The 12,183-nt window shown below is 38.3% G+C and overlaps 1 protein-coding gene across 6 annotated transcripts in view; it reads left to right on the top strand.

Moving 5' to 3' along the window:
- SENP6 (SUMO specific peptidase 6) overlaps positions 1-12,183 on the top strand; it is a 75,377-nt gene that overhangs the window by 8,022 nt on the left and 55,172 nt on the right. For 4 of the 6 annotated variants that reach the window (XM_065833663.2, XM_065833662.2, XM_065833661.2 and 1 more), the window contains exon 2: positions 11,741-11,834. The exons of the other annotated variants lie outside the window; for them this stretch is intronic. In XM_065833663.2, coding sequence (XP_065689735.2) covers positions 11,741-11,834 — 94 coding nt within the window. The remainder of the gene's footprint in view (positions 1-11,740; positions 11,835-12,183) is intronic. 6 annotated transcript variants of the gene reach the window in all.

Genomic DNA, 12,183 nt, shown 5'->3' with positions numbered 1-12,183 from the left:
GTTTGGGCATAGGGAGCAACAGAACATTATTAACTGATCAGAGCGAGTTCTGTGTTGCAGCTGTGCTGCTCTTAGTGTTTGCTGCTGCAGGTAGGAAAGAGGGGGAGGTCTGCTGCTCTTCACCCTTTGCCACCTACGCATTCCAGCTTTGTGGTTTGTCTTGTGGCTGTCCACCACCACTGAGACTTATCAGTTTATTGCCAAAGAGACTGAACTTGCTGTGTAGTGTTTTGCCAGACTGGCTCTTTGCCAAACCCCTGTTGAATTTGCTCATCGGAGGGTGATCATGAGAGGCCAGACAATGGCTTGGACTGGGAAGAGCAGACAGACTCTGCATGTGAGAGAAGTGTGGGACGTTCCCCCTTTCATCTCTCTCTGGTGAGCTGTTAAGTCAGGTTAAGGTGTAATATATAGTTTAAACTTTAGAATAAATACTGTTGTGTAACAGCAGCTTTATTCTGCCCAGGGAAATTCAATTATTTTAAATAACAACTTAACTTCTGCACAGAACAAGTTTATTGTGAAGGCTGGAGACTGGAGGGAATAAATTAACAGGCTGTGGTTATTCTTTCCAGGTTGGTTGGCAGGCCTCTAAAATGGTTTTGTTAACGGGCAAGTGCTCCAAGTGCTGTGTGAGGCAAGGAAGTATTTCTGAATGCATGTCCAAGTAATTCCTATGAAAGAATAATTTGGATTGAAAGACATTGAATTTGGGATATCTTTCTCTGACTAAATCTTGAATGATTATAAATAAAGAACAGTGATGATTCATAAACTCTGTGAGAAGCCTTCCTGGGGTTTTGTTTGTTTGTTTTCAGACTATTTATGTTGTAGCTGTAGCAAAGTCTCTTTGTTTGTTTGGGGTTTTTTTAATAAGACTTCCCACAATGATGTTTTAGGAGTGATAAATACCAATAATATTTTGTGGTGTGGCAGAACATAATACTATATAACATGATGAATATCACATAATCTTAGATATTTATGTCTGTAAGAAACAGTTGCAAAAATATTTGTTATTTTCATGACTGGTTTTTTTATCCAGTGCCATACAGTTGTTTGACTTGTACTAAAATTCATTCTACTGATGCATTTTTATTAATTTTGTAGGATATAGTGTTGTATTTGTTTGGCATGTCCAATTTTTATGGCTCATTTACCAAAATATGACTATCCTGCTGATGACAGAATCTAATATAACAGTGTAACAGAAGGATTATTCAAAAGCCCATTAGATGAGAATTTGAACTTACGCAGTAGATGTTAGGTTTCGTATTTACAATTGTCTTTGTAATTTCTGAGGCTGACTTCTGTTAGAAACACTTAGTAGAGTCCATTGAAACTATTTCTACCAAGGCTAACTGCTCAAGAGGCAATTTAAAGATCCTTTATGGTTGTGAATAAACCTTCAAAAGTGAACTCCTGGCCTACTCTGGTTCAGGTTATTATGGTTGCATAAACCTGGCACAGTGGGACAGTAAACTTTTAACTAGTTCTACCATAAGGTAAATGTATTGCAGCTGAATCTTTAACAGGTGATTATCATAAAAAACAAACAAACAAAAAAAAAGCCTGTCACTAATGTAGTAAAGAAGTTGTTTGTCATATAGCAAAGCCTTTGTTAGATGGAAAAGACACTGCTCCTTATTTGGAAGAAAGATGTACCCTTAGCTCAGTGATAGAAAGAACTGATAGATCAAGATAAGCACGTAACCACATATTTGAATTAAGATGTTTGAAACTCATCTTCAGTCACAGGATGGTATCTTGCGAAGTTGAATGTTTTGCTTCAGGCTTTTTGAATTACATTTCTTGAAGACTAAGTTGATAACTGGGTGCAATTAGTGAGCTGGCATGTGTTATTTTGTTTTTTTTTAAATTAGTTGATCAATTGCACTTCCTCATCTTCACTGCCTTTATAAATTATTAATGATAAAATATTTTTATTTCCAGGGGCACTAAAGTTAATTTTTAGTTTTTTAAAAATAAAGCCTGCTTAGAGAATTTTAGCATACTGTGGTTTAGTTAGCAGTTGTCAATGTTCCATAAACTCGCTATGTCTAGTGAATTTTGTAATTACAGAGATTTCTGTGTTTTTAATGCAGTCATACAGTTGCATTGCATCAGTGCCTCACTGCATTGATGATACCTAATAGCAAAGGGATTTGAAGTATAATATATAGTGTATCTAAAGCGAGCAGGAGGCTGTTGCCTATGTTTGTGTTGCGTTTCTCTGATTCCATTTATTTATTTTATAAACAGACATTACTTCCTTGATTTTTAAACTGCATCTGTATTTGTAGGGGAGCCCCGTGTGGGGCCATATTGTATGGCCATGCATGTAATTTTGCCAGCAATGTACAACACAGCCAGTACCTCTCTGCCCTGGGCTGCTTGGAGCGACGATCCTGCCACCCCTCCCAGAGACAGGGTGCTCACAGCTTTGCTTGGGTCAACACCGGCACTTCTCTGGCTTCATGGCGAGTTAGCTGAAAGAACTAAATTGGCAGAAAACTAATCCGGGGCGGCGGAAGTGTTGGTGGAACTAGTCTATACTCCTTTTCAGCCATATCAACAATCTAATCCAGCTGACTGCCCTCTCATATGGGTCTGAAAGCTTGCCGGTGTCACTGAGAATGAGGAAAGAAACCAGGTCTTTGGCCTTTACAGAAAGGCACATGCAAATTTTTCTCACAGCTTAGAGTTTGACTAACTCTTTCATCCTCCTCTTGCCCTTCCCGTATTCATATTTTTCTGAGATGTGCCTTTTTCATTTGACCAAATTATTGAGGTTTTTTTGGTTTTGAGTGTTCTCTTTTTGTGTGCTTTTTATGCTGTCCAATTCAGGTGAATTTTGAACAACATTTTAGAGTTTCTTCTTCTGTCCTACATTTGCAAGTTATTTTCTTGTAGAAGGCATGGAACCTTTCTGGACTTTAATTTCTGTATGTTTTTATAGAGGAGATAATATCTACCCGACACCGTCTTTGAAAGTTTGCAGGATAAATCCAGAAATAGTAAATAATACAACTTTTTGATTTTTTTTTTTCTCTTGGTATGTAGATACAGTGCTTTATTTCAACCTGATGTTCCAATTATTGCAGCAAACCTGGAAACCTTCTCAAAGCGTTGCTTGCCCAATTTCCAGGTACTTAGGCTAGGTTATTAATCTTATTCTGTATGTAACTGCCTTCAGCACTTTCTGAAAATAGATCACTGTTTGTTTAGTGCTGCTATATTCTCAGTTGCACAAGGTTAGCTTTTTTATGCAAATGGATCCCACAGTGTGTAACTAAGTCTAAAATCAGAAGTGTGCAAATCAGATGCATAATATAAGGTTTCGTGCTGTATTTTGCTTATTCTATAAAATTCTTCCAGTGTTTAGAATTTGAGATCATATATGATTAACATCACATACTGATCTGCCACGGAAATCGTACTCTGGAATTCCAATTCAAGTGTCATCTTCCTTGAAATGGCTGGTTAGCTTTATATACTTTTTCACATTTTGAGAGTAAATTGGCAGTTCAGAAATTGTCCCTAGCCTATCCTAACCTTTTATCCTCCAATTTTTCTTATAAAATAGGAAGATATGTCTCCTATATTTATCTTTCCTTATAGAAGTACTAACTTAGTCTTCTTACTTTCTGAATTTTTAGTATCTCTCCGGTCTGGTAATAAAAGTCTTATGTAAGTAGAGAATTACATGAGTTCATAAGGCTAGAGATGAAAAAATTACCTGTTTGTTTCTTTCTTTTGTCCCCCTTTGTTGTATCCTGGTTTTGTTGTATCCTGGTTTTGTTGTATCCTGGTTTTGATGTTATTTAAATTGTTTTACTTGCATGGAAAGTTTAAGTGGGTGGCAGACTTAGAGAGAAAAGAAGGAAAATTACCAAGGTAATTTATTTTGGAAGCGTTTGTGATGATGGTGCAGTTGCCTTAGGTGATGCTTTGTACCTCTGAGTAGTCGCTGAGTTTACCTGACTGCTGGTTAGAATCGTGTGGGTTGGAACCTCCTGTCTAAACCAAGCCCAGTTAGTGCAGTTTGTTCAGGCTTTTGTTCAGTCTCCATGACCTCTCAGGTCAACCTGGTCCACTCTTGGGCACCCTTGTGGTAGAAGATAAATTATTTCAGTGAGTTGGAATTGTCTTTGTACCAGCTTGCGTCCAGTGCCTTGTGTCCCTTTGCTGCACATCTCTGTGGAGAGCTTGGCTTTATCTTCTCTCTGCCTTCTCATAAGGTAGTTGAAGACAGCAAAAAGGTCTCCTCTCCCTTCTTTTGAAGGCTGAATAAACCCAGCTTTTCTAGTCTCTCCTTGTATGCTCCTTCTCCCTGGCGGTCTTGACCTTATCAAGGGCTGAGATGAAGCAGACTAGCCTGTAGTTCACCAGATCATCCTTGTTGTCCGTGCTGAAGATATTCCAGTCATTGGGAACCTCTGTCTTGCCATGACCTTTCAAAAATAATGTAGAGTGGCCTAACAGTGACATTGGCAAGCTTCCTCAACACCATCAGAGGCATCCTGTCTGATTCTAGGGACTTCTACAGGTACAACTGGCATAAGTGTTCCTTAATCACGTCTTCCTCAGTGATGGGTTATGTTACATTCCCACAGATTCTGCTGGTAGAGGAGGTCATGGGGCAGAACTTACCAGTGAAATCCGCAGAGGGGAGAAAAAAAGGATCAAGCTCTTCCTTTTTTTTTTTTTTTTTTGTGTCCTTTGTCACTAGGTTCCTGTCTCATTGAGCAGTGTACCCGCATTTTCCTTAGCATTCCTTTGCTTCTGGTGTAGATAAAGAAGCTCTCTTGGAAGTATTTCTGCATTGTTTTCTGATCCTATCATAAAGGCAACATCCTTGGGTTATACCTCTTCCTCTCTGTTGGGGGAACCAGTAGAAAAGGTCAAGAAAAACTAGTTTTCCATTTCCAGATAAACCTTCAAGGACATCGCAAAAAAAGTTTTAACGTACTTTAGAGGTCTATCCTTCTTTTGTCCTCATCTGTTACTCCTTGTTGCTACTGCAAAAATGTTAAACACAGTTCAGCAAGTGATCAAACATACGCAGTTCTGTGTTCTTGAGTTCAATCATTCTACATGACATTCTGCATGGTAAGCAACCCAATGTATATTAAAATACTGAAAAAAAAAAAAAAAGAAAAAGTCATTTATCAAAATATACAGATGATTTTCCATCATTGAACTACAGACCTCTTAAATGCTTCTTCTTTACAAACCTTTTGTCCAGGACTGAATGTTGCATGTTTATTATTGGTTTTCTGTTTACATCACATTCTTGAAAGAGTGGAGTTTTTATTAGCCACTTGAGAAATTAGATTGCCGTCATGTCTGAAATAATGTCCGTACTTTGTTACACTGGTATCAGAGACCTTTACTGCTGAACTCTGTGTTTCATGTAATATCTCACTATCAATTTATGATTACTGCCTATTATTGGAAGTGATTTTGACAGATTTTTTGCATCTGCTTCTAATTTAGAGATAAGAAAGTTAAAATATCTTTTAGGCAGTATATCTCTATATTTGTACCTAGAAATGTAGTGTAGGCAATGGTTCCATGCAGATTTCTTTGATATCCTTAGTGCCTGAAACAGTCTTGGTTCCTGGATGTCCCTTGCTTCTGCTGTGCTCTCATAGCTGTGCTGTGGTTGAACAGAAGAGGAAATTGGTTCCTTCCAACTCAGGACATTCTTTTATTCTATGATATGGTTGAAAATTAACTTCCCCCTCCCCTGCTGCTCAAGTTATTTTTACCTGAATTAGTTTACTTTCCTAGGTTTGCTGTCAGTAAAGGAACAGCTGTGCTGACCTACACAGGATTCAGGACAGGAGCAAGAAGCTCCAGCTTTTAGGAAAAATGGGGGTGCATAAACCTGTTCATGTAGTGGCTGCTTCAGGACGTGAAAAATGCAACCTTCCTGTGGTTACACAGTTGACATACTAGAGCTGATGGTATGTAAACTTGAAGATAAGAAGCTATTTTGCCTAGAAACCTGAAGAAGCCTATCTGAAAGAATAATGAAGCAGCAGGGAAAGTAAAACAATTTACAAATATTTTTGTTTATTTCTATTTATTTTATGAGTGCTGGTATGTTCTTAACAATATACATGATGACTCTGAATGAGAAACAAGTTGGAAAGCTCAGAAGCATTCTTTTTAATTTACTTAAATATGAACCTGGATGAAGGCAATGATTCTGAGCGCAGTTAAATTAATTTGCATTTTTGTGTGAATGCTGCAATATCTAATAAGTTGGTTGCAGTTGTGATGGCCTAAGAATTCGCAAGGTGAGGCTTGTATTATTTCTTTTTTCCAGACTAGGGTAACTGGGGAAAAATAATGTAAACTTCATGTCCTTCTGTTAAAACTCCTTGGTCCTGAACCAAGCCTTTGTTTGATTTAGGTTTCACGTTTAAGGTGGTTCTCGGAGACACGGAAAGAAATGTGATCTCAGCAGATGAAAGACTTGTAAAAGCTTCTGTGTGTTGTAATAGAAATCTTGAAGTTGTATTCCAGGGGTGGTGGGGAGTTCTGGCAATTCAGTGATGCATCTGAAAATGTTACTTTTCTAGGAAAGTTGGTAAATGCATTTGACATTTGTGGTGGGTTGACCTTGACTGGTTGCCAGGTACCCACCAAGCCCCTCTGTCATTCCCTCGCCTCAGCTGGACAGGAGAGAGAAAATATGATGAAAGGCTCCTGGTCTTAAGGACCAGGAGATCACGTGGCAAAGCCTGTCATGGACAAAGCAGATTTGACTTGGGGAAATTAATTTATTACCAATCAAATCAAAGTAGGGTAATGAGAAGTAAGAACAAATGTAAAAACATTCTCTCCACCTCTCTCTTTTTTTATGAGGTCAGCTTCACTCCCGATTTCTTTGCCTTCTCCCCTGAGCAGTGCAGAAGAACAAGGAGTGGGGGTTGTGGTCACTTCGTCACACCGTTGTCTCTGCCACTCCATCCTTCTCAGGGCAGGACTCCTCACACTCTTCACTGCTCCAGTGTGCGGTCTCTCCCTCAGGAAACGGTCCTCCATGTACTTCTCCAACATGAGTTCTTCCCATGGGCTGCAGTTCTTCATGAACTGCTCCAGTGTGAGTCCCCTGTGGGGTCACAGGTCCTGCCAGCAAACCTGCTCCAGCCTGGGCTCTGCTCTCCAAGTGGCTACAGGTCCTGCCAGGAACCTGATCCTGCTTCCCATAGGGTCACAGCCTCCTCCAGGCCATCCACCTTTCTGGGCTGCAGGTGGGTATCTGCTCCACCATGGACCTCCATGGGCTGCAGGGGGACAGCCGGCCTCACCATGGTCTGTACCATGGGCTGCAGGGGACTCTCTGCTCCAGTGCTTGGAGCAGCTCCTGCCCCTCCTTCTGCAGTGACCTTGGTGCCTGCAGAGTTGTTTCTCTCGCATATTCTGTCTCCTCTCTACTGATTGTTGTTGCACAGCAGTGTTTTCCCACTTCATAAATGAATCATCCCAGAGGTACTACCACCATTGCTGATGGTCTTGGCCAGTGGTGAGTCCATCTGGGAGCCAGCTGGAACTGACTCTGTCACACAGTGGGAGGCAGCTCCTGGCATCTTCTCACAGAAGCCACCCCTGCAGCCACCCAGTACCAAAATCTTGCCATGCAAACTCAATACAGCATCATATCCAAAACCATAAAAAGAAATCGGTATGTTTTTCTGGTCAGCTGTAATATCGATCCATACGGAATGGTTTGCAGTAGAGCACTAGGTACAAGACATACAAAAAATCTTCTTAAGATGTTATCTTCTGTTGGACACCAACACTTTACTAAGTACTGTATATGTCACTCCTCGCTTCAGTGTTTTAGGCAGGCTTAATTTTAAAGGATTTTTTTTGCAAATGCACAACTTTGCTCTTTTTTTCCTGGAGATTCACTGTAAACTTTTTCCTTCAATTTAGGGATTGCTTAATGACACTGTTGCATGATAGTAACTCCTGCTAAGGAGTTTACAAAACAGTGCCCACACACAGTAATTTAAAAGTGTTAATCTACTTTTTGCCATTCTTCCTGTAAACATACCTTGTTTTGTAATCCCAAATTTGTTAATTGGGTTTTACACAAATAGACTGTATGGGGATTTTTAAAAGGCTGGCTTCAGGATGTAGTTGATAATGCCATAAAGGTCCTAATAAAAACTAAAATACAAATTATTTTTTCAGCATGTTTTTTTAATTGGCTTTTTAAAAAATGACTTGTAACTGATACTGATCACAGTTGTTTAAAAAAGCAATGAAATATGTTAGGTACACCTGTTTAAGAGGTCCATTTATATTCCATCTAATATCTCAGGCCCAGAATTGCTTATCACCCTTGATATAACAGCACCAAAGGGAGCTTGTAGTGGGAGAAAAAATGGTTTGTCATTGCTAGGTTCCAGCATGATGCCTTTCTTGGGCAGAGCTATAGCAATGGGCTTCTGTTGACTCAATACCTGCTTATTTAAATATTTCTTATTTAAATATTTCGTTCTGGCTCTGAAAGTGTCTTGCTGATTAAAATGGCCTTGATAGTACATAGTAAAAATTGCAACACAAATTTTCCAAATACAAGTCTTACTACAAAATAGTTAGAAACTTTGCCTGTGTGACAGATGCCGTCTGATCCCTGTTTAAAAAAAAACAGTCCTGCATAGAATTGGATCCGAAGTGACCATTCAGAACAAGTAACTCTGTTAAGTGAATAGTCTGTCTAACATGATGGTAAACTTCTAGATTTGCATTTTAGTAGGACCAGGAATACTGAAGAGAGTAAAAGTTGATTCAGAGCTGAGTGAGCAGAGCTGGGATACTAAGACTCTTCTTCCATGGGCAACTGAGCTGGTCTGTAGCGGTAGGCAAACCATCCAATACAGAAATGCTTAATTCAAAAAAAGGACTACAGAAAATTCTAATAAACTTTTTGAAAAGGAACTAAAAGATGCAGGTGGAGTGTAAAGTATTTGTGGACAGCTTGGGAGTTTTTTAAAGACACCATCTTGGAAGCTTACAGCAAATGTGTGCTGCTTATTTAAATAGACTTCAAAAGGCCCCCCAGATGGTGGCATGGCAGGGTAAGGAGAGATGTCTGAAATAAAACATCATCCATCTTCAATCTGAACTATTGTCTGGAATGAGGAAAATAGAAATAATATAAAAGCTGATAGATTAAACCTGTGATTATAATGAGGTAGACAAAAAAATTGATTAACAGTCATAAAACCTGTTGTTAAGTTTGTCTTCAAACTCAGCAGAAAGGTTTCTCAAGCATCTGTAGGGTCAGTAGACAACCAAGTTGTAAAAGCTGGCTTTGGAGAATATATGGTCATAGCTGAAAAATGGAATTGCTTGCACTCGTTTTGACAACACTTACGGAGTTTGTCGTGCCAGAATGTTTCTTAAGATGGAACATGATAGAATATATGACTCAAAGTGAAACATCAGTGGAAGAAATTGCAGTACATGAAGTAAACAGTGAACAAGGCAACAGGATCAAATGGCATTCATCCCAGTGTTGTAAGAGGAACTCGGGGATAAAGGAGCTAATGACTGTTGAGTGTTACTTGTTGGTTAGTATTGTCTTTCTGCTACCACTGAAGAAGGTAGCTAATGTGATAGCAGCTTTTTAAAAAGGCAGTGGTGGTGTTTGAGGAACTTTACATCTTTGAGCTTTGTGACCATAGAACCTAAATTTGTAGAAATGGTAATGAAGACTGGCATTAATTTCATCATTCTCTCTGTAGAGTGCATTACCAAATGCTGTTGGAGAGGCAGAGTTGCCTCTGGATAAAATGAATGGTTGTATAAGGAACAACTAGCGAGAGATGGAAAGAGAGGGTAAAACTGGTTCGTTTTGGTGATAGAAGGAGTAACCCATTGAATTCCGGAAGGTTCTGTGTTAAGGTTGATGCACAAATACAAGGAAAAGGGTTTATTAGAGGGGTGACAAAGATGTTACAGACTCTACTTGACTTAGTGTGATGGCTAGCTATTTATAGAAAATTGCAGATGCTCACATTTTGGGCTATGTGAAATTCAGTGTAGATAAATGCCAAGTAATCTTAAGTGAATGAGAAGTAGGAAAGAGAATTTTTGTAGATAATAATTGTCTCTGAACCAGTTCTTACCAGTTGTGAGTGAAAGATGGAATTTTCTAGTACAGAAAGGTGAATGCAGTACTCCATAGCAAGGAAAACAGCAAATCCGGTGTTAAGGCTTATTAGGAAAGGAGTAAAGAATGAAAAGGAAGCATCATGCCGCATCTGTAGAAATTCATGGCATGTATATGTCTTGAATATTTCTCATAGTGTTGGTATCTGCATCTCAAAAAGGGTAGAGTAGACAGAGGTTCAGAGAAAAGCATTGAGAGTTGTTTAAGGACGTGAAACCACTTTTATGTGCAGAAAAATTATAAAGTAGAAAGACTCAGTTTTTTTCTTTTTCTGCCTGGGAAGAGTATGATGGTAAAAGAACACAACATAGATCTGTGCAGTTGTGAGTGGATAGGGAAGGATAACTTATTACTTATCTTCCAAAGTAGAGGAACTGGAGAAGTGGGGTACTAAGTAGGAGCAAAAGATGCCAGATTGGATCATGACAAACAAAAGTAGATACTTACTCATATAATGTGTAATTAAGCTGAGGTACTATCTGCTGCAAGATGATGTTGATTCTATAAAGTAGGGTTGACTTAAAAAAGCAAGTGAGGAGAAAAAACAGGCTAGCAGAGGCTGTTAAACACAAAAATATCACCCATGATTTAAGAAGTCCTCAGTAGATGCAAGTAGCTGGAAGCAGAGGCTGAATATGCAATAAATATTTTTGCGTACACTGTTTATACTTTACCCTAGACATCTGTTGTTGGCTGTGTTGTTTGTTTGTTTTTCTTTTCTGTCAAAACATAGAGTTTCATTATTTCTAAATGCATTTCCAACTATGTAAAGAAATACATATTAGGAAAAGATACATTTAAATTATACCAAGATCAAAGCTGATGCATAGTGTGTCATACAGAATTCGTGTGAGAGAGCTGTTTGCCACAAGAATTAGGTCATGGGATGAACAGTGCTGTGCTTTAATGAGTGCTATCATATTTTCTGAAAATGTCCATACTGTTAGATATTGCAGTAGATAAATCTGAAATTTGATGTAGTATGACAGTTCTCAGAGTGTCCAGGTTTTCACTTAGTTGATGCTAACACTGAAATTTCAGCCAGCATTCAGGTCAGTGTCAGATGTTGAATAAACAAAAAAAAAAAAAAAAGGGAAAAAAGATGTTGAAATTTTACTTGGGGCAGTTGCTTTTATTTGGAAAAATTAATGATGTGCTTGGATATTAGACATTTCAATAATAAATGTGAGGACCTTTTCTCTGCGTGGCATATAGTTGATATCAGAGAAGGAACCCTTAACTTTACAGGTGTAAGTAAAACAGTTGAAATCCTTGTAAAACTACTTCATGTCATCATTTTTAATAACTTGCTAACTTTTGTTGCATTAGTAATCAAGGTGTTGAGAGATACTCACTTTTATTTATTTAGGAAAATGAATCACCACTGCATTGATGAACTCATTTTGTCAAATGATAAACATTGACATCAACAAAATAAATACTTGTGGAAAATATATACATCTGGTTTACTCTTCTGGTTTGTGTTAACTAACTACTCAGCTTGAAATTAAGACTTACCTTAACTTGTTCTCATTTCAGCTTTGGATAGATCACAGTCCAAGAGAGATGGAGGTTTTAAAACTAATTGGAGCTTTGATCATGCTGAAGAAAGTGAAGGAGATGCAGAGAAAGAGTAAGAATGCTTTTATCTAGGCTATTGAAAGTATCAGTGTCTATTTATAAATAAAAAAATGTAATTTATTAATAAGAAGCAATATATAATATCTTGACAATGTCAGTGATTAAGAAAAATGTTTTCAAAGAAGTGATTATTTTAAATGGTAGTGCCATATAAAAATGCATTATAATGTAAATTTAATTGTGAACATGGGGCTTCAACTTTTCCTTTTAGTGGTGACGCTAATCAGTACTTCACATTAATGATTAAGGTACTTCAGTAGCTGTAGGTCTACATCAAGTTCACCTGAGCTTAAAAGATTCTAGGTTTTTCTCCCTTTTACTTATTTCACTGGGTAGAGTTA

This window comes from Patagioenas fasciata, chromosome 3 (assembly GCF_037038585.1).
Source record: "Patagioenas fasciata isolate bPatFas1 chromosome 3, bPatFas1.hap1, whole genome shotgun sequence".
NCBI classification, from domain to species: Eukaryota; Metazoa; Chordata; class Aves; order Columbiformes; family Columbidae; genus Patagioenas; species Patagioenas fasciata.
The sequence above is the reverse complement of the archived record's forward strand: the minus strand, read 5'-3'. Positions and strand labels throughout refer to the sequence as shown.